The 26,861-nt window shown below is 37.3% G+C and overlaps 1 protein-coding gene across 2 annotated transcripts in view; it reads right to left on the bottom strand.

Moving 5' to 3' along the window:
- The window catches only part of THADA (THADA armadillo repeat containing), a 1,857,831-nt gene that overhangs the window by 1,809,603 nt on the left and 21,367 nt on the right, over positions 1-26,861 (bottom strand). For both annotated transcript variants that reach the window (XM_053712286.1, XM_053712287.1), the window contains exon 10: positions 22,694-22,911. In XM_053712286.1, coding sequence (XP_053568261.1) covers positions 22,694-22,911 — 218 coding nt within the window. The remainder of the gene's footprint in view (positions 1-22,693; positions 22,912-26,861) is intronic.

Raw genomic sequence — 26,861 nt, 5'->3', positions numbered from 1 at the left:
CAATTTCGTATTCAATAGGGTGTGATAATGCAATAATAAAATGTTCAAATTCAGCAAAAACATAAATTACGCTTACCTGATAATTTTCTTTTCTTCTGACGGGAAGAATCCACAGCTGCATTCATTACTTTTGGGAATTTAGAAACTGGCCACCAGGAGGAGGCAAAGACACCCCAGCCAAAGGCTTCAAATACCTCCCCCACTTCCCTCATCCCCAGTCATTCTGCCAAGGGAACAATAGGAGAAATATCAGGGTGAAAAAGAAAATGTATGCTTACCTGATAAATGTATTTATTTTTTGACATGATGAGTCCACGGATCATCTTAATTAATAATGGGATATTCACCACCTGGTCAGTAGAAGGAGGCAAAGAGCACCACAGCAGAGCTGTTAAATAGCTTCTCCCTTCCCTCCCACTCCAGTCATTCAATCGAAGTTAGGAAGAGAAAGGAAAAGCCAAGGTGCAGAGGTGTTTGAAGTTTACAATAACCCACAGCCTGTCTTACCAGAAAAGGGCGGGCCCTGGACTCATCGTGTCAAAAAAGAAATAAATTTATCAGGTAAGCATAAATTTTCTTTTCTTTTTTAAGACACGATGAGTCCACGGATCATCTTAATTACTAATGGGATCCAATACTCAAGATAGAGTACACAGATGATACGGGAGGGACAAGACAGGAAACCTAAACAGAAGGAATCACTGCTTGAAGAACCTTTCTCCCAAAAGCGGCCTCAGCCGAAGCAAAAGTGTCAAACTAGTAAAACTTTGAAAAAGCATGAAGAGAGGACCAAGATGCAGCCTTGCAATCTGTTCCACAAAAGCTTCATTTTTGAACACCCATGAGGAAGCAACAGCCCTGATGGAAAGAGCAGTAATTCTCTCTGGAGGCTGCAGTCCAGCAGTCTCGTATGCAAAACGCAAGATACTCTTCAGTCAAAAGGAAAGAGAAGTAGCCATAGCTTTCTGTCCCTTGCGTTTTGCTGAGAAAAACCACAAACAAAGAAGAGAGACTACAGTCCTTAGTCGCCTGCAGGTAAAACTGTTAAGTACGGACCACGTCCAAATTGAACAAAAGTCTTTCCTTCTGAGAAAAAGGATTAGGACACAAGAAAAGAACAACAATCTCCTAATTAATGTTCCGATCAGAAACAAACTTAGTAAAAAAAATCCTAATTTAGTATGTAAAACTACCTTATCTAAATGGAAATAAGATAAGGAGACTAATACTGAAATGCCAAGAGCTCTGACACTCTCCGAGCAGAAGAAATAGCAACAAGAATTAAAACTTTCCAAGATAACAACACAATATCTAAAGGAAAGAATAGGCTCAAACAGAGCCCTTTGAAGAACTCTGAAAACTAAATTCAGACTCCATGGAGGAGTAACTTGTATGAACAGAGGCCTGATCCTTACCAAGGCCTGACAAAATGATTGTACATCTGGGACATCTACCAGACGTTCTTGTAACAAATTAGAGAAAGACAGGGTTTCTACCCTTTAGGGAACTTGACGATAAATCTTCCTCCAAACTCTTTTGGAGAAAATACAAAATTCTAGCAATCCTATCTATTCCATGAGTAGTCCATGGATTCACACCAATAGAGATATTTACGCCATATCTTGTGATAAAGTTGACTAATAACAGGTCTTCAAGCCTGAATCATGGTCACAATGACCGAGTTAGAAAAACTCTGCTTGAATAATAAGTGTGCAATCTGCAAGCAGTCAGTCTCAGAGAAACCAGATTTGGGTGAAGTAGGGACCCGTGATTAGAAGGTCCTTCCTTAACGGAAGTCTCCAAGATGGCAGAGATGACATGTCCACCAGATCTGCATACCAAATCCTACAAGGCGAAGTCGGTGCTATGAGGATCACCGAACCCTTTCCTGCTGGATTCGAGCAATGACCCGAGGAAGAAAAGCAAACGGAGGAAAAAACTGGAGAATACTTCCGAATGGAGTACCCAATCCCCTAGAGGAAAGGACTGCCTGCACAGGAAATCCGCCTCCCAAATGTTCCACCCCTGGGATGTAGCTTGCCAACAGGTAGCAAGAATGGGCTTCCGCCCACTGAATTATTTTGGATACCTTTGTCATCGCTAAGGAACTCCTCGTTCCTTCCTAATGATTGATGTAAGCCACTGACAACATTTTGATCAACTGGAACCTGATAAACTGGACGAAGGCTAACTGGGGCCAGGCCAGAAGAACATGGTAGATAGTTCTCAGCTCCAGAATGTTTATAGGAAGAAAGGACTCTGAATCCAAATCCCGAGCCCTTAGGGAGCCCCAGACTGCTCCCCATCCTAGAAGGCTGGCATCTGTTGTCACAAATACCCAAGATGGTCTGTGAAAGCAGGTTCCCTGGTTGAGATAATCCAGAGACAACCACCATTAAAGAAAATCCCTTGTCTCCTGCTCCAGTAGTATTCGAGGAGACAAATCTGTATAATCTCTGATCCATTGCCGGAGCATGCTTAACTGCAGAGGTCTGAGATAAAACCGAGCAAACGGGATGATGTCCATTGCCGCCACCATCAGCCCGATTACCTCCATGCCCTGAGCCACTGAAGGCCGAGTAGTGGACTGAAACACTAAACAAGAATCGATAATCTCTGATTTCCTGACATTCTGTCAGAGAAATATTAATCGATATGGAACCCATAATGGTTCCCAAGAAAGTTACCTTTGTGCATGGGACTAAGGAACTCTTTTCCAAATATACCTTCCACCCATAAGACCACGGGAAGGATAACACCCAGTCCGTGTGAAATTTTGCTAGCTGTAAGGATGGTGCCTGGACTAGAATATCATCCAGATGGGACAGTGCTGCAATGCCCCATAACCGAAGCACCGCCAACAGCGCTCCCAGAGCCTTTGCAAAAACTCTGAGAGCTAAAGCAAAACCGAAAGAAGAGCCATGAACTGGAAGTGTTTGTCCAACTTGTGAATGGCACATGAATGTATGCGTCCTTGAAATCCACTGTTGGATCAAGAGAAGAATGGAATGAATAGTTGCCATCTTGACTGACGGTAACCTAAGAAAATCTGTTTAGACTCTTGAGATCTAAAAAGTGGTCTGAAGGTTCCCTCTTTTTCGGGAACCACAAACCAATTGGTATAAAAAAAAAAAAAAACAGACCCAGTACCTGTATTGAAACTGGATCAATCATTCCCAGGTCTGAGATGTCACGTACGCAGTGTAAGAACGCCTCTCCTTTTATTTGATCTGCAGATAATCTTGAAAACTCTTAAACTCCAATTTTAATCCCTGGGACACCATCTTCTATTGCCCAGGGATTCTAAACAACTCGAACCCAAGCCTGAGCGAAGACTGAAAGTCTGCCCCCCACAAGATCCATCATAAATTGACCCTATTTCAAGCCAGGTTCCAACAAGGTCTTCCCCTTGTAATGAATCGTTAACAGCTTATACTTAGAGCATACATCTGTAGAACAAGGCTTTAACCATAAAGCTCTGTGAGCTGGAACAGAGAAACCTGAAACCTATGATCCCCTCTTGATAACTAGAAGGGAAGAATTTGAAATAAGGGATTTAGACAATTTAAAGGCTTGTATCCTATCCTGGATTTTATTCAGGGGAGTTTCTGACGTAAAAGTATCAGACAACGCACTAGTGATGTTAGCCAAGTACACAACTGGTTGCCATTGTAAGCCCTGGTGTACATCCTCTCTCTAATTTTTGTCCATATGACCTTTGAAAAACCCAACTATCCTCTAAGGGTATAGCAGTTCTCTTATCTATGCTGGAAACAACTCCTTCCACCCTAGGGAATGATTGCCCAGCTTTCATAGCTGAGTCGGCTATGGGAAACAACTCTTTAAATATAGGGAATGCGGTTAATAGTTGCAGCTGGTTTCAAACTGCAAACCTTCCACTATCTAGACAGCTAAGCTAACCATCAGGCTACTACAGCTGGCTGTTTCCATTCTTTATAGCTTGCTGGGCGCACTCGGATTGCTTACACCGGAAATGTCAGAGTCGTCCAGGGTAGCTAAAACCTCCTAAAGTAACAAATGGAGGTGTTCAAGCTAAAAACTGAAAAAAAACAACCTCAGGATCAAATAAAATAATGTTCCATCTGAGTTTGCGAATTCTCTCTCAGGTAATCCCGAAGTATCTTCCAATTCCGGATAACAGGGAAGAACCATGCAAAATAGTAACTACTGAATCAATCAATTTTCTAAATGATTGAAAATAATCCCTCTAGTAATGCTTTCTACCTCGTGGGAAGAACATATAATGCATGAAAATCAGAGTAACTCCGGGTGGAGTTGAAAAGGAAGCGCAGGGCACTGCATGTAGGTTATAAAGTTTAGTGGGACACTATAGGAGAAATTTGTGGCATAGATTGACCATTGTCAACAGATTCCTAAACAGCAAAGGCCTTAGAAGGAGTAGGTTCAGACAAAAGTGAAATTTTTTAATAAAAATGCCACATAAAAAACGCTACTGTCTCTTTAATCTTTTTTTTTTTTTTTTAAATAACTCCTTAATTTTTATGTGTTCATGTTCCATCCTAAATCACAAAGGATGAAATAAACAGTAAAACAGCTGAAATTCTGTTAATACAAATGAACAGATAAAAGACGTTACTGTCCCTTTAAATTTTAAACTGTAACGTTTTCTTTTCTGCACGCAGGAAAGAGGTAGCAATCCAACAAAGAAGCACCTACTTACACCTCAGATATTTTGCTGAGGTGTCCTTTTAAATGCAATAAGAATCATTTATCTCAGTTTAATGACAGATACATATTAAACAGTTTATGTCTTTGTGTAAACGATAAACAGACCTAAGCAAGTCTGAAACGCTGTACTTCTCACAGCGCTGGCTGTTGCATTGAGAGGAAAAAACCCTAACAACTGTGTTAGTGGTCTGCCTTCCGATATGTGTAATTGAGGTGGAAGCGCAATCTAACACAGCCACAACGTAGCTCCGCCCCTCGTGGGCGTGAAGATACTCTTTCCTGGCACTTTGTTATGTCTGTCTTAAGCAAGGGGAAGGTTCGGCTCAAAAACGGCGTGAAAGTAACTCCGCCCATCGTGGGCGTATAACTAAACAATCTCCCGGTCTCCATTAATATGTGTATAGAGGCTACTGGGAGTTAACTGAACCACACAATTAGGTATACAGCCACGCATAGTTCCCCCAGCTAAAAAATGTGCTGTCACAGGAACTCTGCTACCGCAAGTAAGGTAGCGTTATAGCCCAAGTGATAGACTCAAACAATTATCCCCTGAGTCTTATAACTGTGTCCCAAGTGATTGAGGTCCCCACAATGCACACTTAGATCTACCATACACACTTAGATCTCCCGGTGTGCTTAGTTCCCCCAGTGTGCTAAAAAGGTGCTGTCACAGGGTCCCCTCCCCTTATAGGAATAGGAGGAATGCCCCAGTAAAGGAATTACATCCCAATAAAGTGCTCCACTTCCCCTGAGATCTCCCAGACCCAGAATAAAAAGTTAGCACTTACCTTTAAAATCTTCCCGACAGCAGGGCAGCTCAGCAGGTTTATGAGGTCCTTTCCCTCACATAGCCCTGTGGAAAAAGGATAGAGCCTGAGTAATCTTACTTAAGCCATCCGAGTTAGGGCAGAATCAGTATGGGTGGCGCAGTGAGAATTATGTCCCACCAGTTCCCATTGCTCTAAAGCCACCAAAAAGCTCTACTGTAGAGACTGATATGGACTACGGCTACACCCTAAAACAAAGTAGCACTCTCTGGCACTACTTTAAAAATAATAAACTCTTGATTGAAGAATCTTTTCTAACATCTCACTTTGCCATCTCCTATCACTAACGTAGGCAAAGAGAATGACTGGAGTGGGAGGAAAGGGAGAAGCTATTAAACAGCTCTGCTGTGGTGCTCTTTGCCGCCTCCTGCTGACCAGGAGGTGAATATCCCATTAGTAATTAAGATGATCTGTGGACTCATCGTGTCTTAAAAAAGAAAAGGTGCCAGAAGAACAAAAAATGTACTGCCGCCTCATAGATAAAACACGGGCGGGAGCTGTGGACTCTTCCCGTCAGAAGAAAAGAAAATTATCAAGTAAGCATAATTTTTGTTTTTCTTTTTAAAAGGGAAGAGTCCACAGCTGCATTCATTACTTTTGGGAAAACAACACCCAAGCTAGAGGACACTGAATGCAAAAAAAGGGCAGGTACAAAAAGGTGGCCCCATCGAAAGGCACCACAGCCTGAAATTACCCAACACCCTACAAAAACTCTAAACAACAATGGAAAAAACGTAAGTCCAGGTAACTGCTCATCAGTTACATAACCTGCAAAGCTGTGCTAGAGACCACTCAGACCCAGAGTCTGCTGAGCACAAATGCCTCCGAGGAGACAGCCCAGCGGCTCTCGACTCCCACAAAAAGTACTCCCTAAAAGTCAAAAACCTCTATGTACCCCGAGGGGGAGAATAGAGGACCCCGTAAGAGATCGAAAAGGACCATCCAACACGGGCTCAAATCAAACTTAGAGAAACCCAAGGTTGCCACAGGACTACTGCCCAGGGAGACGATTCCCTAGAAGGACAAAGACCAGGCAAATAAGCCCATACTTAGGAAAAAACATCACTAGGATGACCAGAAGGCCACCATCATATCCCTGACACAGCACCATACCACATATAGTGTTCCAGAAAACTGCGAGTTCCCTATTGCTCATAGCCAAGTCAAAACCAGTCAGGTTAGACAAGCATAGACAAGCAGAGACAGGATAACTGTCCTAGCAGTTAAAAAAAAGCTCTCCAAGAGAAAACACAGCCACCTGTAAACAAGAACTTGCAATGACCAATCTCCAAGCAGCAAAGCTGACCCTAAGCCATTGTGGGACTCGTCACACCAAGAAGTGCCGAAAAATCTCGACAACAGCTCCCGACCAGAAATTTAAGGGATCCAAGGAGCATCCCATCCCAGCAGCAGACGACAACAGTAGAGATAGGCACCAAGAATCCCCCCACCGAAGGGGATGACAAACTCAAAAATAGTAAACGGTCAACACTGCACAAAGCAGACCAATCCCCGACCTTCCCTCCAGTATAACGGTCCCAGCCCAAAGGCTAATCAAAGACCTAAGACAAGAGTCCCAGACCGTCGGAAGAAAAAAGGATGGACCTACAAGGAATCAAAACCCCAGAGTAGAATTTAACAGTGTCTTAAAATGGCATGCTCTATCTGAATCAGGCAAGTTTTATTTTGACTTTCCTATCCCTTTAAGCCCCTGTGAAGTCTGCACTATACTTTCTCTACAAGCAGGAGAATCTTTGATCATTATTTTTTCTTTATACATTTATTTGATGATGATCACGTGTTCAGTATGTTTTTTTTTATTTAGTTAATTTCGATCATCAATAAAAAAAGGGGGCATCATTGTTTTTAGCATCTTGTTTTTTAGCCAAAATCATTATAGTTTATCCGGTGTTTTATCACTCAACCTGCGATTGTTAAGCATTTATAAAGTAAATTTGGCTGCTGAATTCGATATGTCTATTTTGTTGTCAATATTTAGTCGATACCATGTGGTTGGGAGGATTATGATTGCCAAAGATAATGCTGTCCACACATTGTATAAGTGAATTTTTTGCTAAATCAGATCCAATATTTTTCTAACAAGAAAATGGTGTAATCGTTTGCATTTTGATTCTTCAGATGTTGAAAAAGATGCATCGGGAGCCAAGAAACAAGACTAGATTGTGTGTAATAGCTAAAAAGGGGTTAACCACAACGCTTAAAGGGACAGTTCACCCCAAAATTTTCATCTCTTTAAATTATTCCCAATGATCCATTTTACCTGCTAGAGTGTATTAAATTGTTTACAAGTAGCTCCCTTATTCCTTTTTAAGCATTTGAAATAGCTGATTTAGCCTGTGTTATAGCCACCTATACTGAAAGTTTCTATACTGGAGTATATGCTATTGACAAGCCTAAGCAAATACAGCCAGCAGAATAAATTACACTCTCAGTGAAATGCAGGATAGTTAAATAATAAAATTATAATTTTCCATTGTTCTTTCTAAGTATTGAGCTTTGGTGTTCCAGACAAATATAAGATAAGGAAGCTAGTCTGTGTACACAAACTTATGACATAATGAGATCTGATATTACCTTTAAGTTCATCCCATTGTAAAAGGCTGTGGTTTCAAAGCACAAAACCAGCTACTTCATATACACAAATAAACCTGAAAAACATAATTTATGTAAGAACTTACCTGATAAATTCATTTCTTTCATATTAGCAAGAGTCCATGAGCTAGTGACGTATGGGATATACATTCCTACCAGGAGGGGCAAAGTTTCCCAAACCTCAAAATGCCTATAAATACACCCCTCACCACACCCACAAATCAGTTTAACGCATAGCCAAGAAGTGGGGTGATAAGACAAAAGTGCGAAAGCATAAAAAAAAATAAGGAATTGGAATAATTGTGCTTTATACAAAAAAATCATAACCACCACAAAAAGGGTGGGCCTCATGGACTCTTGCTAATATAAAAGAAATGAATTTATCAGGTAAGTTCTTACATAAATTATGTTTTCTTTCATGTAATTAGCAATAGTCCATGAGCTAGTGACGTATGGGATAATGACTACCCAAGATGTGGATCTTCCACGCAAGAGTCACTAGAGAGGGAGGGATAAAATAAAGACAGCCAATTCCGCTGAAAATAATCCAGACCCAAAATAAAGTTTAATCTTATAATGAAAAAAATGAAATTATAAGCAGAAGAATCAAACTGAAACAGCTGCCTGAAGTACTTTTCTACCAAAAACTGCTTCAGAAGAAGAGAACACATCAAAATGGTAGAATTTAGAAAAAGTATGCAAAGAAGACCAAGTTGCTGCTTTGCAAATCTGATCAACCGAAGCTTCATCCCTAAACGCCCAGGAAGTAGAAACTGACCTAGTAGAATGAGCTGTAATCCTTTGAGGCGGAGTTTTACCCGAATCGACATAAGCATGATGAATTAAAGATTTCAACCAAGATGCCAAAGAAATGGCAGAGGGCTTCTGACCTTTCCTAGAACCGGAAAAGAGAACAAATATTTCAAAGCTCTAACTACATCCAAAGAATGCAAAGATCTCTCCTTAGAATTCTTAGGATTAGGACACAATGAAGGAACCACAATTTCTCTACTAATGTTGTTAGAATTCACAACCTTAGGTAAAAATTTAAAAGAAGTTCGCAACACCGCCTTATCCTGATGAAAAATCAGAAAAGGAGACTCACAAGAAAGAGCAGATAATTCAGAAACTCTTCTAGCAGAAGAGATGGCCAAAAGAAACAAAACTTTCCAAGAAAGTAATTTAATGTCCAGTGAATGCATAGGTTCAAACGGAGGAGCTTGAAGAGCCCCCAGAACCAAATTCAAACTCCAAGGAGGAGAAATTGACTGAATAACAGGTTTTATACGAACCAAAGCTTGTACAAAACAATGAATATCAGGAAAATTAGCAATCTTTCTGTGAAAAAGAACAGAAAGAGCAAAGATTTGTCCTTTCAAGGAACTTGAAAAAACACAAGATATACAGCGCTAAAATCCAAGAAGATACCTTTGCCACTCTCCAACTATCTCCCCCAAATAGATAATATATCAAACTAATACTCTAATGAGAGGGCGCTAAAGCTAAAGTAACTTGACACACCTAATCATATGAATAATACATACAATGGAGGTTAAGAATAATCAATTTTACTCAGTATTTTAAAAGATAACAGGGACGTCTCCCTAATAAAGATACATTTCTCATACAAAATAAAAAATCGATCAGAATAACAATATTACAAAATATCTATAAGGAATACCACCCTATTAAAAATATTGCGCAAAAAATATCAAAAAATAAAGATGTCAAAAAATAAAGATGTGTTCAAAAACTTGTTAAAAAATAAAATACGGGTTTGCAAGTTCCGATCATTACATATATCTTATGGTGAATCTTCAACTTATAATGTCCCTTTATCCGGAGTTAGTCCAATGGACCTTTCTGATAATACAACAGGTGTTAATTCGATATAGCTTTGCTTGTAATTTTGTAAGTGTAACTTTCACTCTATAGCCGTAATATGTAACAATGTTCCATTTGTTATATGTATATAACAGAATCTGTTTAAGTACACCAAAGTGTATTATTTATATCTTTTGTATCCGTATATCACCTCTGAATGTGGACAGTTATAACAGTGACTCACGTAATGTTGCAGCAGCTACGGTCAGATTGCTGCTGGTGTCGGTCTGATTGCCTTTAGCACGCCGCTCTTTGTGTATGTGAGGCTTGTCAAACTTAGGCTTTTCGTCCTCCGTAAAAAAGACTCACCGCTCCTTGCGTATGCGAGTCCTGCTGGATCCCGGCTGACGGCCCCTGGGATGTAAGACACGCCGTTTCTTGCGTGTGAATGATCCGCTGTGTCCCGGTTCAAATGAATGAATGGTTTGAGCAAACACCCGCTCTTAGCGTATTACACGCGCGGGCTAAAACTAGGTACCTAGTGTAGTGGGTTATTTTTTGACATCTTTATTTTTTGATATTTTTTGCGCAATATTTTTAATAGGGTGGTATTCCTTATAGATATTTTGTAATATTGTTATTCTGATCGATTTTTTATTGTTTTTTATTTTGTATGAGAAATGTATCTTTATTAGGGAGACGTCCCTGTTATCTTTTAAAATACTGAGTAAAATTGATTATTCTTAACCTCCATTGTATGTATTATTCATATGATTAGGTGTGTCAAGTTACTTTAGCTTTAGCGCCCTCTCATTAGAGTATTAGTTTGATATATTATCTATTTGGGGGAGATAGTTGGAGAGTGGCAAAGGTATCTTCTTGGATTTTAGCGCTGTATATCTTGTGTTTTTTCTGGTTTCCATTTTCCTCCATTATATAGCAGCTTTAATCACACACTTATAATTTCAATTATTTTCCTTTAGAAGATATACACTTACTTTTTAGAATTTAACACACTAGTTTTTCAAATAAATCACTACACTACTATACAAAGATATGGAATCTGAACTATTTTCATTTAGAGATAATCTACTATTAGAATTAAGTAACACAAAAATCACTGAAGAACGACCACAGAGTAATTTTTTTGATTTTAATCAACTTGTTAATGAATTAGAAAAACTAATGGTTAGAGAAATAAAGCAAAAAATGGAATTAGTTTTCTTAGATAAGTATACAGATCTTGATCTGATACCTAGAGGACTAAAATTCAAAAAAGCTTGCACTTTTTCATTACACCAAACACACCAACAAGAATGGGATTTAGTTTTAAAAGAAGCATCACACAGTTTGATAGGAATTTTAAAAAAATCACGGAAAGAAACTTTAGGTGAAATAAACACACAAATCACGGAATTCAAAATTAAGTTTGAAACAAAAAGGGAACACCCTCAATTTAAAGAAAGACAAAATAGTCTAGTAAACAAACTAACAGAGTTAAAACAAGATCTTCTAGATACTAAATGGAGGAAATTAGAAAGGGATAGGAATGACTTACTAGAACAAAATAAAGAAAAAGATAAAATAAAAACAGATAAGGGAACCCCAGCACAAACTAATAGAAATAATTGGGATCAATCAAACTCAAGACAACAAGTTGGAGAATATAAACCACAAAGTTCATTCATAGAAAGAAACCACTATGAGACACGAAGGGAAAGAAATCCTAACAATGACCAGTATGAAAGAGACTCATTTAATAAAAGACAATTTGAACACTATGACAATCACACAAATTGGAGAATTCATTCAAACCACAGGCCAAAACAACAATACAATTATGATTATAATCATAGAACATATCCACATAACACAAATTCAAATTATAGAAGATTTCAAACAAATACAGACACCTATTATAATGACAATAGACCACAATATCATAGAAACTGGTATTCTAATGACTACCACAACCACCAAAAGAATCAGAGACCCTTTAGAAATTTCCATCATAATAGAAGTTTTAATGAAAACTATTATGAAGAAAGATCACAGAGAGCAAGGAAAGACAGTTGGCATATAGAAACAAAGAACAGATTCTCTCCCCTCAATGAGGAAAATAATTTTTTAGAGAACAGCCCTCTGAGGGAGGGCACTTCAAAAGATCTCCTACCCTTAGAGAAGAGAGAAAAATTATATACCCCGACAAATCAAAAGAAAAGACAACTAGAGGACAAAGAGGAGGAAAGAATAGAAGGAGAGGCAAAAAGAGTGAGGTAAAATTAGCAAATTCAGGTATCTTTAACCTAAACAATGAGAAATTAAATGATGATGAGAAAAGGGTACTCTCATTAGGAATGTCCTTTGCCCCTACAACTACTCTAAATAAATTCAACACTCACAAACATGTGAAGCAATTCGTTAGGAAGCTAACATTAAAACGTTTCTTTATAAAAAATCCACTAGAGAAACAGGTAAACCCTTCCAGATTTCCCCAAATTTCAACGGATACAAAAGATGACACTACACATACCAATCTTAAATTGAAATCAAAATTTTATCCGACATTTGCAAAGGGCTCTAATTTAGAGACTTTTGAAAAAATGGTCCTCAAAGACCTAAAAGACAGCAATCCCAAAAAATTCAAACCAAATTTCAATTTGACAAAGAAAGATAGAGAAATCAATGAGAAGCTACAACATAACAAACAAGTAGTCATAAAACCGGCGGATAAGGGAGGGGGGGTAGTAATTATGAGTAGGACCAACTATATTAATGAAGCAAATAGAATCCTTAATGATCCTAAGACGTATAAAATATTAGATCTTAATCCAACAAAGAGAATTATGAAGAATCTATTCTCCATCCTGGAGGAAGCAAAGGATGGTGGGATTCTTAACGATAACGAATTTAAATTTTTATATCCAGAATATCCACGAACCCCCATCTTTTACTTCCTGCCCAAGGTGCATAAGAACCTAGAAAACCCTCCCGGAAGACCAATCATTTCGGGGATTGGCTCCATTACATGTAATCTATCAAGGTATGTTGATATCTTTCTCCAAAAATACGTCAAGAATCTAAATACATATCTTAGGGATTCAACACAAGTGTTACAAATAATAGAAAACATCAAGTGGGAGGATAATCTAATTCTCGCAACAAGTGATGTTACATCACTATATACAGTCATCGATCACAGTAAAGGTCTCCAGGCAGTAGAAACCATTTTAAATCAAGATAAGAACATAAGTGCACAACATAATCAATTCATTATGAAAGGGATAAAATTCATTCTAGAAAACAATTACTTCGAATTTAATGGCAAGTACTACTTACAGTTGGAAGGCACTGCGATGTGCACGAGGTTCGCGCCAAGTTATGCGAATATTTTCATGGGACACTGGGAGGACAATTTCCTCAGTACGCATGAATTTGGCGCGGACCTCGTGCTCTTCAAACGATATATAGACGACATTTTGATTGTGTGGAGAGGTTCTGAAGAGAATCTAAAGTTATTTTTTCAAACAATGAACATCAATGACAGAGGCCTCCATTTTACTTATGAATACAGTAGAACATCTATTTCCTTTTTAGATTTAGAAATATATGTAGAAGAAGGAAATATTGAAACCAGAACATTCTTCAAAAAAGTAGATTGCAATAACTACGTACACAAAAATAGCTGTCACCATGAGAAATGGAAAGGTAATATACCAACTGGACAGTTCCTTAGAATTAGAAAGAACTGTTCCAAACACACAGACTTCGAAACACAAATAAAGGTTCTACAACAAAGATTCTATGATAGAGGTTACTCAGAACAAGAAATTGAAGGAGCAATTAATAGAGCAACTACGACAGAAAGAAGTTCCCTTTTACAATATAAAAATAAAGATATACCCAAAGATATTGCTGAAAAGAATGAATACAATGTAGCCCTCATCACAGACTATAGTGAAAACCATCAACTAATAAGGAAAATAGTCAATAAGCATTGGCACATAATCAAGAAGGACCCCATAATAGGAGACATGTTAGCCTACAAACCCAAAATCATATTTAGGAAGGCAAAAAATCTAAAGCAAATTTTAGCACCAAGCGAGTTAACAAAGGAGAAAAAAAGCCTGGTAGATCAAGATCTTAAAGGCAATTCTCTTAAAGGTTTTTTCCCCTGCCATTTATGCAGAGCCTGCAAATTTAGCAACAAGAGTAGTTCAATACATATAGAAGGAACAGGAGAAAATTTTGCCATAAAAGACCTTATTAGATGTTCAAATAAAGGGGTCATATACCTTATAAAATGTTCCTGTAATTTGATTTACATTGGAGAGACCACCCGAATGTTACGGGACAGAATCCGAGAACATTTATGTAACATCGATAAAGGCAACCTTGACACCCACCTATATAAACATTTCAGGGATATTCATAATAACAACTTACAACATTTCAAATTCTGGGGTATATGTAAAGTAAGAGGGGATTGGAGAGGGGGCAATTTTGAGACCAAACTCCTAAAAAAAGAATCAGAATTAATATATAAATTTGACATCCTCTATCCAAGAGGTCTAAATTCAGAGATGGACTTGTCTCCATTTCTAGGAGATTAAATCCTAAGAGTAATATACACAGCAAAAATACTTTTAGTATCTAATTTAGTATCTATGGTATCATCTGTCTCCATTTCTAGGAGATTAAATCCTAAAAGTAATATACCATAATAGTAAATTTTAATATCTAATCCGGTATCCATGGTACTAAATCCACATCAATTTTCAAGTCGACATAATTATATCATCATAATGGAAATGTCCAGGTTAGGATTTTATATGGCACATTAAGACCCGATGTCTAGATGGTTCATTCACCATCTCTTTATAGTTTACAAAAGGTGGAGACTATAACCAAATAACAATTAATTAAGAATGAGGAACACAAAAATAAGATATATATAATATTAAGGTGACCAAAAAATTAATATCTATTCACACATTAAGAATATATTTCACGACCACTTATAAAATATAATGTCAAACATATACATGTTCATATAGACCTATATATTAAGCAGATCGCCACCTTTTGGAATTACCACCCGGAAATAATATATTTCATGACTACTCATAAAATATAATGTCAAACATATACATGTTTATATAGATCAATATATTAAGTAGAATACCACCCTTTGGAATTACCACCCTGAAATAATATTTTCTATATGCTTTTTACATATACCTTTTTTTCATAATTATGTCCATATTTTTTATATATTTTTTATTAATTTTCATATAAATGTTTTCAATTTTAGAAAAATAGAGAACCGATATAGCAAACAAAAGTCGTATAAACATATCACCCCAAAATTCCACCTAAAATACAATGATTCCACAAATCCACCTTAAGTCAAAAGTATTAGAAACTGATCAACCAATAAGAAAGAACCGGCAGATTTTTAAATGAAGTTCTGGGAGCAACTGACATCTTGAAAAAGCCCAGATATACGGGTGAAACGCGTAGAAGGAGGAAGTTGCTCACCTGCCAAGAACCCACTACACTAGGTACCTAGTTTTAGCCCGCGCGTGTAATACGCTAAGAGCGGGTGTTTGCTCAAACCATTCATTCATTTGAACCGGGACACAGCGGATCATTCACACGCAAGAAACGGCGTGTCTTACATCCCAGGGGCCGTCAGCCGGGATCCAGCAGGACTCGCATACGCAAGGAGCGGTGAGTCTTTTTTACGGAGGACGAAAAGCCTAAGTTTGACAAGCCTCACATACACAAAGAGCGGCGTGCTAAAGGCAATCAGACCGACACCAGCAGCAATCTGACCGTAGCTGCTGCAACATTACGTGAGTCACTGTTATAACTGTCCACATTCAGAGGTGATATACGGATACAAAAGATATAAATAATACACTTTGGTGTACTTAAACAGATTCTGTTATATACATATAACAAATGGAACATTGTTACATATTACGGCTATAGAGTGAAAGTTACACTTACAAAATTACAAGCAAAGCTATATCAAATTAACACCTGTTGTATTATCAGAAAGGTCCATTGGACTAACTCCGGATAAAGGGACATTATAAGTTGAAGATTCACCATAAGATATATGTAATGATCGGAACTTGCAAACCCGTATTTTATTTTTTAACAAGTTTTTGAACACATCTTTATTTTTTGACATCTTTATTTTTTGATATTTTTTGCGCAATATTTTTAATAGGGTGGTATTCCTTATAGATATTTTGTAATATTGTTATTCGGATCGATTTTTTATTGTTTTTTATTTTGTATGAGAAATGTATCTTTATTAGGGAAACGTCCCTGTTATCTTTTAAAATACTGAGTAAAATTGATTATTCTTAACCTCCATTGTATGTATTATTCATATGATTAGGTGTGTCAAGTTACTTTAGTTTTAGCGCCCTCTCATTAGAGTATTACTTTCAAGGAACTTGCAGACAAACCTTTATCCAAACCATCCTGAAGAAACTGTAAAATTCTCGGAATTCTAAAAGAATGCCAGGAAAAATGATGAGAAAGACACCAAGAAATGTAAATCTTCCAGACTCGATAATATATCTTCCTAGATACAGATTTACGAGCCTGTAACATAGTATTAATCACAGAGTCAGAGAAACCTCTTTGACTAAGAATCAAGCGTTCAATCTCCATACCTTCAAATTTAAGGATTTGAGATCCTGATGGAAAAAAGGACCTTGTGACAGAAGGTCTGGTCTTAACGGAAGAGTCCATGGTTGGCAAGAGGCCATCCGGACAAGATCCGCATACCAAAACCTGTGAGGCCATGCTGGAGCCACCAGCAGAACAAACGAGCATTCCTTCAGAATCTTGGAGATTACTCTTGGAAGAAGAACTAGAGGCGGAAAGATATAGGCAGGATGATACTTCCAAGGAAGTGACAATGCATCCACTGCTTCCGCCTGAGGATCCCTGGATCTGGACAGATACCTGGGAAGCTTCTTGTTTAGATGAGAAGCCATCAGATCTATTTCTGGAAGTCCCCACATTTGAACAATCTGAAGAAATACCTCTGGGTGAAGAGACCATTCGCCAGAATGTAACGTTTGGTGACTGAGATAATCCGCTTCCCAATTGTCTATACCTGGGATATGAACCGCAGAAATTAGACAGGAGCTGGATTCCGCCCATACCAGAATTCGAGATACTTCTTTCATAGCCAGAGGATTGTGACTCCCTCCTTGATGATAGATATATGCCACAGTTGTGACATTGTCTGTCTGAAAACAAAAGAACGATTCTCTCTTTAGAAGAGGCCAAGACTAAAGAGCTCTGAAAATTGCATGGAGTTCCAAAATATTGATTGGTAATCTCACCTCCTGAGATCCCCAAACCCCTTGTGCTGTCAGAGACCCCCAAACAGCTCCCCAACCTGTCAGACTTGCATCTGTTGAAATCACAGTCCAGGTCGGAAGAACAAAAGAAGCCCCCTGAACTAAACGATGGTGATCTGTCCACCACGTCAGAGAGTGTCGAACAATCGGTTTTAAAGATATTAATTGAGATATCTTTGTATAATCCCTGCACCACTGGTTCAGCATACAGAGCTGAAGAGGTCGCATGTGAAAACGAGCAAAGGGGATCGTGTCCAATGCAGCAGTCATAAGACCTAGAATTTCCATGCATAAGGCTACCGAAGGGAAAGATTGAGACTGAAGGTTTCGATAAGCTGAAAATAATTTCAGACGCCTCTTGTCCGTCAGAGACAGAATCAAGAACACTGAATCTATCAGGAAACCTAAAAAGGTTACCCTTGTCTGAGGAATCAAACGAACTTTTTGGTAAATTGATCCTCCAACCATGTTCTTGAAGAAACAACACTTATAAAAGACTGGAAAGGTTCTTTCTAGTGAAAATGAGCAAAGGGAATTGAATCCAATGCTGTGGCCATAAGACCTAAAACTTCTATGCATATATAGCAACTGAAGGAAATAATAGAGACTAAAGGTACCGATAGACGGAACCCAATAACATTATCCCTTGTCTGATAGAGACAAGGACAGTGACACAAACTATCTGGAAACCTAAAAAAGGTGACCCTTGTGTGAGGAATCAAGAGCTTTTGAAAAGAAGATCCTCTAAATATGTCCTGAAGAGTAAGTGAATCATATGCGATTCCGCATCCTCAGAAAATAATCTAAATGAAAACAGAAAAATGAAAATATGCATTTATTGTATCTAATGAAAACAAATAATGCTATCAATGACCATAAAAAGGCAAAAATAGTTTGAATAAAACTCCAAAACCCGGTTCCTCAAAAGGAACTGGAAGAAATACCCCAGAAGATTCCAGGTCTGAGCAGCGCTTGAACCCCATGGGTGCCCAGCCATGCTTCAACAGTACCCAAAATATATAGGACAGAAACACAGTTAAAGAAAGTGTTAGCCTTACTGGAATAAAATCAAAGAAATTTGGACAAAATAAATTTCAAAGAAGCCTTAACCTGCCCCTTACCAGCCAAGCTGGAATACGGCACGTACATCGCAAAATTAGGGAGCTGATTTCGAACTCCAATTATAGACATGTTACTTGGGAAAGAACTCAGGAATTCGTTCCTTAATAAGAACAACCAAACCAGTATAAGCTTAAAGTTTTAGTCTTAGAACTCAACCTTGAAGCCCAGAGTAACAGTTAAGAATTGAATCCAATTATATAAAACAAATAATTGATTATCTTAGAACAAAAGAAATATGGATTTTTTATTTTTTTTTTAAAAATCACAAAATTCTTCTAGCTAAAAAAGCTAAAGACATAGATTAACCCTCATTTGCGAAAATATTCAATAAAATGAAGACACAAATGAAATTATTAGCATGATAGTCCAGTTTAAAGGACCAGCCAATACAGTGGACTTGCATAATCAATAAATGCAAAACAACAAGACAAATGCAACAGCACCTAGTCTAGTAAATGTTGTCCCTTTAACAATGCTAAAATAAATCATAATCTGATACTTGATCTTAAAGTAAACAGAGAAAATGAAGCAATTGCAAAAATCCAAATAAATCACAGGACCAAGAAAAGAACCTGAAACTAAATAATTTTCCATAAATAAGATACAACTATCTAAAGGAAAATAAATACTATTTTGCTATAGAAACAATAGCATAATTAGTAGAATTAGAGATAGCCCCAATAAATTGGAGAACCCTCCAAATTGAGATTAACTGCTGGCAAAGAATATAGTTTAAAACCTTTGAAGAAGGAATAAAAGAAAATTCTCAGCCTATTCCATTCCCTAGTATAGGGAATTGAAAAGAAAACCTCTGAAAACACAGAAGAAATAAATAGGCAGAAATAATGTCAGCTAGTCTTAAAGAACTAGTTACCTTAATATCCAAAATAATCAACACCTTTTCAACAAAGAACAAATGTACTTTAATAATAGAAAAATAATAAAAAAGTAGATTTGTTAGTGTCAATATCTGATGAAGAAAATTTCTGAAAGAGAAAAAAACATCATCAGAGAAGGATAAATCAGTATGTTGTTGGTCATTTGAAACTTCAATAATTAAAAAAAGAAGTGAAAAAGACCTAAAACTTTTTATTAGAAGGGACGAAGTCAGACAAAGCCTTTAACATAGAATCAGAAAAATATTTCTTATAAGTCTTTTAAATATTTCTTGTAAGAAAAGAAAATATATAAAGCATAAATACTAATGGATTCCGCATGTAAAAGTATAACATAATAACTTATTACAAACCATAGCTAAAGATCCCAGAGGCAGAACTTTTCTTCACTTTCTGTGATGAGATTTTTTTTAGAGAAACATTTTCTGCGGGTTATTTTTTTAAAAAAATTCAATTTTAAATTAGACAGTTACACTAAGGCACCAGTTTCAATTGGAATGTGTTGATTAACTGAAGAATAAAGCAATTTTTAGCGTTTTATAATATAGTGCAGTAGTTGAAAATTGCATTTCAAATTAGCTGCATTCAGAAAAAGAAAATTTTAAACTGTCTCTTGAATAAATATGTTTCCTTTTCTCTTGGTCTAACATAGAAATGTAGTAATAAAAAAGATGCATTGCTCATACTAACGTCTTATATTCAGAATAAACAGCTTTGCAGACTGGGAAAGATTAGGGTGCGGGTTTGATTTTTTTTTCTCTTAGAGCAAGCCAACAAGCAATGCGCTGCTGCTTTGCAGCGCTACTGCATATTTGACTGCTTCACTTTGCTCTGGATGCACTGTGCTTAAGGACAACTTACACAGTGCAACCAGAGCACAGCTCTGTTTGAAGAGAACTGTCTAATGTTGAGCAGCACTACAAAGTTCAAGCGCTAACAGTGCCTGCATGTGTCCTGTTCTTTCTGCAGGCATGCTGCATTTTCTGCGATGACATCTCAGATCACTGTATGTTCTGCCTTGGGGCTAAAGATAAACATTTATAACATTTAAAATAAATGAACTTAGCTTTGGTAGAACTGAAACTCAGTTAAGCGTTTTTCCAGAAGTGGCTTCTGATTCAGAGTCCATCTGAGACATCTTGCAATATGTAATAGAAAAAACAACATATAAAGCAAAATTGATCAAATTCCTTAAATGACAGTTTCAGGAATGGGAAAAAAATGCCAATGAACAAGCTTCTAGCAACCAGAAGCAATAAATAATGAGACTTAAATATTGTGAAGACAACGACGCTCAAATTTTTTAGCGCCAAAAAAGCCGCCCACATTATTTGGCGCCTAAATGCTTTTGGCGCCAAAAATGGCGCCACATCCGATAACGCCGACGTTTTTTGGCGCAAAAACGTCAAAAAAATGACGCAACTTCCGGCGACACGTATGACGCCGGAAATGACAAGAAAATTTTTGCGCCAAGAAAGTCCGCGCCAAGAATGACGCAATAAAATGAAGCATTTTCAGCCCCCGCGAGCCTAACAGCCCACAGGAAAAAAAGTCAAATTTTAAGGTAAGAAAAAATTGAATTATTCATATGCATTATCCCAAATATGAAACTGACTGTCTGAAAATAAGGAACGTTGAACATCCTGAATCAAGGCGAATAAATGTTTAAACACATATATTTAGAACTTTATAAAAAAAGTGCCCAACCATAGCTTAGAGTGTCACAGAAAATAAGACTTATTTACCCCAGGACACTCATCTACATGTAGTAGAAAGCCAAACCAGTACTGAAACGAGAATCAGTAGAGGTAATGGTATATATAAGAGTATATCGTCGATCTGAAAAGGGAGGTAAGAGATGAATCTCTACGACCGATAACAGAGAACCTATGAAATAGACCCCGTAGAAGGAGATCATTGAATTCAAATAGGCAATACTCTCTTCACATCCCTCTGACATTCACTGCACGCTGAGAGGAAAACCAGGCTCCAACCTGCTGCGGAGCGCATATCAACGTAGAATCTAGCACAAACTTACTTCACCACCTCCACAGGAGGCAAAGTTTGTAAAACTGATTTGTGGGTGTGGTGAGGGGTGTATTTATAGGCATTTTGAGGTTTGGGAAACTTTGCCCCTCCTGGTAGGAATGTATATCCCATACATCACTAGCTCATGGACTCTTGCTAATTACATGAAAGAAATGCAATTTCTCAAATATTTTATCCTCTGCGGCTGGTATAACAAGTCATTGAAAATACATTAATGGAAAAACAATTTTATAGTGTACTGTCCCTTTAAGTCAGCTCCAGGGAGATCGCTGGTGATTGGTGGCTACACATACTGTATATGCCTCTTGTCACTGGCTCATCAGATGCATTGTTGATCTGCAATTTACTTTAACTTCATGTTTAATCCCCATTTGCAGGGTTAAATACAGTTATTTGGAAGCAATAGTGCAATACTAAAATGCTCAAATTACACTTTTATGTCCCTTTAATTATGCATTAAAAAAACCTTTGCATTTGCATTATTTATTTTGCCTATTTTTCCTGTAATTTAACTCTAAAAATGGTGGGAATTTAAATTCCTGTCAGAACTGGAAGTGCATATTCCAGACTTCAAAAGTGTAACGTTACTACGATCTGCACAGCTAATGCTTCAACAACTGTAGAAACTGTTATATATCTGTCGTTAAATGGCTACGGCAACAATACTCAAGATGCAATTGATACTCAATTGCTAATAAAATGTCTGTAAATACCATCTAATGTATACTATGCTTACTTAACAAGTGTGTGTATAATAAAGCGACATGAAATATAATAGATTTTTAAACAACTTTCCATTTGACTTCTGTTGTCAATTTTACTTCATTCTATTGGTATCTTTTGTTGAAGATGCAGCAAAGCACTTCTGGGAGCTAGCAGAACACATTTGTAAGCCAATGAAAATGGGCATACAAGTTAAGCTACCAATTAACAGCTAGCTCCAAGATCCTGGGCCTATCTATATATGCCTTTCAACAAAGGATACCGAAAGAATGAAGCAAATTAGATAACAGAAGTAAATTGGAAAGTTGTTTAAAATTGTATTCTTTATCTGAATCATGAAAAAAAATTGGGTTTCATATCCCTTTAACTTTCTCACAGAGGGCTCAATTACATCCAGTTCAGGAACCAGCAATATTGCTTTTCATTCATTTAATATTTTTTCTTTTTCTTTTAAACACCCTATATATTGGTTGTAAGATTCAGAATTACATTATCACATGAGCTCAGGAAAGAGAAGATAAATATAAAGCTTTACCTTGAACTGAGAGATAGCAAAACTGTAAGCAAGTCAAGGAGCAGTTTTTCCCCGCTATGACCCAAGCTGCCATCCTTCCATTCCAGCATAGCCAGAGCTCCTTGGCATAGGAAGAGAACTGAGGTGTCCGGGAGATCTATGCATAGACATCCACAGGAGCTCTGAAACCAACCTGGTACATCCTCGGTATTCACAGTACGGAATATCAGGTCACCAACCTAGTAAGATAGAAACCTTGTTAACATAAATATAACTCACGCTAAAACAAGAATACTGGAACCGCAGCTAATCTAACAACCACTGCAACAGGGAAGAATACAATATTGTAAAAATGTAATACTATGGGTTCTAAGTTAGAATTTAGAGCAATGGATTTATAATCATTAGACAAAACAGCTACTGCTTATGGGCACTTATTTTCAGGAGTGAGTAAATACAAATCAGGAGCACCAGCAGGTCCGTTAAAATAAAATGTAACTTTCATTTTGCGTTATGCAGCTCTTTAAAAATACTTGTACATGAGACATTAATAATATACGAGTGTAATGCTGTTTCTGCTAACGCGTTTCAGCAATAGCCGACGTCATAGCTTAAGGATACTGTATGCATTAATTTCTTTTAAAATACCCACTATATTCTGATAGGTTAATTAAAATCCTCTTACTGATTGGTTAGAATGTGTCTATTACCACTTGCTATCCACCCAATACTATAATGAGCAGCTTCTCCCAATGCTAAAAGCTAACTTAACCCTTTCAGGGATTTCAAAAAACATCATTATGTTGTTTCTACTTGGATATACTCATTTATATACATAGGTGTATTATACCTACATTTGGTGAGAGAGTGTGAGAGAGAGTGTGAGTGAGTGAGTGAGTGACCTTGATATGTCAGCATTTAATATACAGTTTATAATATTCATAATCCTAAAATAAAATCTTTTATACATTTTAGGAATTTTAAACATTCTGTCCTTACTATTAGCTCTTCTTTCCAGAGCTAGTACATAATTAGGTGAATATATTATCTGAGTAAGTGATGACATATGGATCTTATCTATTAACATCTTTTACATTTTCATTATAGAGTTTTCCTTTTATCTGTATCCCATAGTTAGAGATGATGACTGCATAATACAATTTTCTACTTACTTTTGTGTTTACTTGTCTGGATGTAATCAGGAGATTTTATTTCCTCTAATCTATCAGTTAAGGTAATTCTATATTGTCATTAAGTATTTCATTCAGTCAAATATGTATCTGGATATAGTATTCTATTCAAGGACATGTATATAAAATTACAGTATAATCCCTAGGAGGATGGAAACCATGTTGGGATTTCTATATTAGTTGTGTAGAGGTCTAAGCTTGGGGCATAAACGTTAATTTCATTTTATATATAAAAAAAGTAAAACAATGTGATCAGAACTTGCAGAGATAGTATGATAGATTGCACTAGTTTAACTAGACTTCTGTACCAACAAGTTATATCCAGAAGTTGATGACGTCATACTCAGAACTGAGCCCCTGAGGTATTCTTGTCTTAAGTTTATGTATCCAAAATACTTCCCTAAGAGCTAACCTCGATTCTCTGCTCTTTCCTCTTTTCCTATTATGTATCTTTTCAATATTTGTCAAGTTCAGAGATTCTGGACTCTTTCAGTGTTATTGGATTTAAAGTGCTGTACCAATGGTGTAGTCAGAGAACCATTTTTGATATTTGTAATATGTTCCCTGATTCTTTCACACTCCTTTAGGGTTGTAGGTCACAGAGGGAACAGGTCAGTAGATAACCTGCATGTGTTTCTCTGCAATTTAAGCACATTTTATGTTGAAACATTTCCCGTGTTGAAGAGCCTCTAAAACTATCTCCTTCCTGCAGAAACTCTCCCGCTCGACAAGTTGCATTGCTACAATGGTACGTTCCTTTAAATCTGAGCCAAGAGCTTTGTGTGGTGTTTATTTTGGGTAATCTAGTGGGTGCTACTTGGTTTCTTATTGACATTCCTTTTTGAACGAACATCTGCATCCCTGGCATGCTATATTAGCTAGTTTTTCAGCTGCTTGAAGAAGAGGTAAATGCGTTTGTATAATTATTATTATACTTTATTTATGAAGCGCCATCATATTCTGCAGCGCTGTCCATGGATACAATTCATTTAAATAAAACAATAATATAAAACTTCTAAGACACAGGACAAAATTTACAAACACATACAGGAGGAATGGAGGGCCCTATTCCCGTGGGAATTTACAATCTAGAAGGGTAGGGGGTTGAGAAACAGGAGGTGAGGACTGCAAGATTGATTAATGTGTTAATGCAGAGTTAGAGGAGGGAAATGTTGTTAGGCAAGATAAATATTATTGAGTTGTGTGGTAGGCTTCCCTGACCAGAAAAGTCTTCAGAGAGCATTTAAAGGAAGAAAGATTAGGGCAAAGCCTGACAACACAAGGAAGAGTGTTCCAGAGGGTAGGTGCTGCACAACAGAAGTCTTGCAGTCTAGAATGAGAGGAGGTGATAGTCGCTGACTCAAGGAGCAGGTCATTGTTGGATCTTAGTGGGCGGGCTGGAGTATACTTGTGTATTAGAGAGGATAGGTAGAGGGGAGCGGTGTTGGTGAGCGCTTTGTATGCAAGGGTGAGAATTTTGAATTTAATTCTGCTGTGTATGGGGAGCCAATGAAGGGACTCGCAGAGAGGTGCAGCAGATAAAGAGTGATGGGAAAGGTGGATCAGCCTGGCAGAGGCATTTAGGATGGATTGAAGGGGGAGAGGCGGGAAAGAGGAAGGCCAGTTAGTAGGTTATTGAAGTAGTCAAGTCGGGAAATAACAAGGGAGTGGATTATTTGCTTTGTGGTGTTAGCGCACAGAAAATGTTGAATCTTGGAAATGTTGCGTAGATGGTTGCGGCAGGATGTAGAAAGCGATTGGATATGGGGGGCGAAGGATAGACTTGAGTCAACTGCAACTCCGAGGCAGCGGACTTGGGGCGATGGGGAAATGTTGCAAATCTGATGATATTGATTGCTGTATGTGGTTACAAATGTTACCCTGTCATCTGGTGTGATTTGTGTGATTTTCTCCTTTAGAAGTGCTTCTCTATTGATTTTATCAACTGAATTTCTTGTTCTGTGTATTATTTTGTTTGAGTACCCTCAGTCTTTTCATTTGTTAGATAAAAGATCTGCATATTTCATAAAAGACATTTCAGTGCTACAATTTTGTTTTAACCTGGTAAACTGTCCCTTTGCAACAGAACCAAACACTCTTTAGGATGGTTGCTATGGGCATGTAATAATGTGTTGACCGAGACTGGTTTAGTATACACCTCTGTCTGTATTTTTCCATCACCTGTCCCTGACATTTTTACATCAAGATATTGTATCTCTATCCTGTAAAACTCTGTTGTGAATTTAATCCCTACCTCATTTGTATTAAGTAGGACTACGGAATCTTTGGCACTGGTACTCTCCCCTCTCCAAATACAAATGAGGTCATCGATAAATCTGTGATAATAGATTATATTATTGTTTCTTTTATTTCAGACCGAGGAGAAAACAGTAAATTGTCCCATAAATGATATATAAATTGTGTTTCCATACACTAAAAATAACACTATCAAGATATGTACAAAGATGTGGGCTATATTTATATTGAAAAGGAATGAGACTCCAATAAGCATAATTTAATATAGAATTGATAATATACTCATGTTTGATCTCAAATTGTACATTTTTAATGATATTAGATGTTACCATATGTACTGAACATATAATTTATTAATATCAGAAAATAGTGAGTATATTAAATATACATTTGAAGATATATAGTAATCTATATTTTCTGTGGCACTTTGATGGTGAAACAGTTTTTCTGCATCTGCTGCCCCCTAGTGGACTAAAACTGGTATGACAGCCAAACGAATTGACTGCTAAAGCCTATACATTTCCCAGTAAGCAGCCTATGAGATGTTCAGAATCGAGGGCCAATCATAGAAAAGCTCCGTTAGGGGCCTATCACCTGTTTGGTGCGTATCCAAAAGGTTCACCAATGATTAGAATAAAAAAAAAATAAAGTGGGATCTATCACGTGAAATAGTCTCTTGCACAGAGGAAAACAAAGGTCATGATGCTGAGTTTTAACTCTGACTTATCTTGCTGCCTTGGTTT

This window comes from Bombina bombina, chromosome 4 (assembly GCF_027579735.1).
Source record: "Bombina bombina isolate aBomBom1 chromosome 4, aBomBom1.pri, whole genome shotgun sequence".
Classification (NCBI taxonomy): Eukaryota; Metazoa; Chordata; class Amphibia; order Anura; family Bombinatoridae; genus Bombina; species Bombina bombina.
The sequence above is the reverse complement of the archived record's forward strand: the minus strand, read 5'-3'. Positions and strand labels throughout refer to the sequence as shown.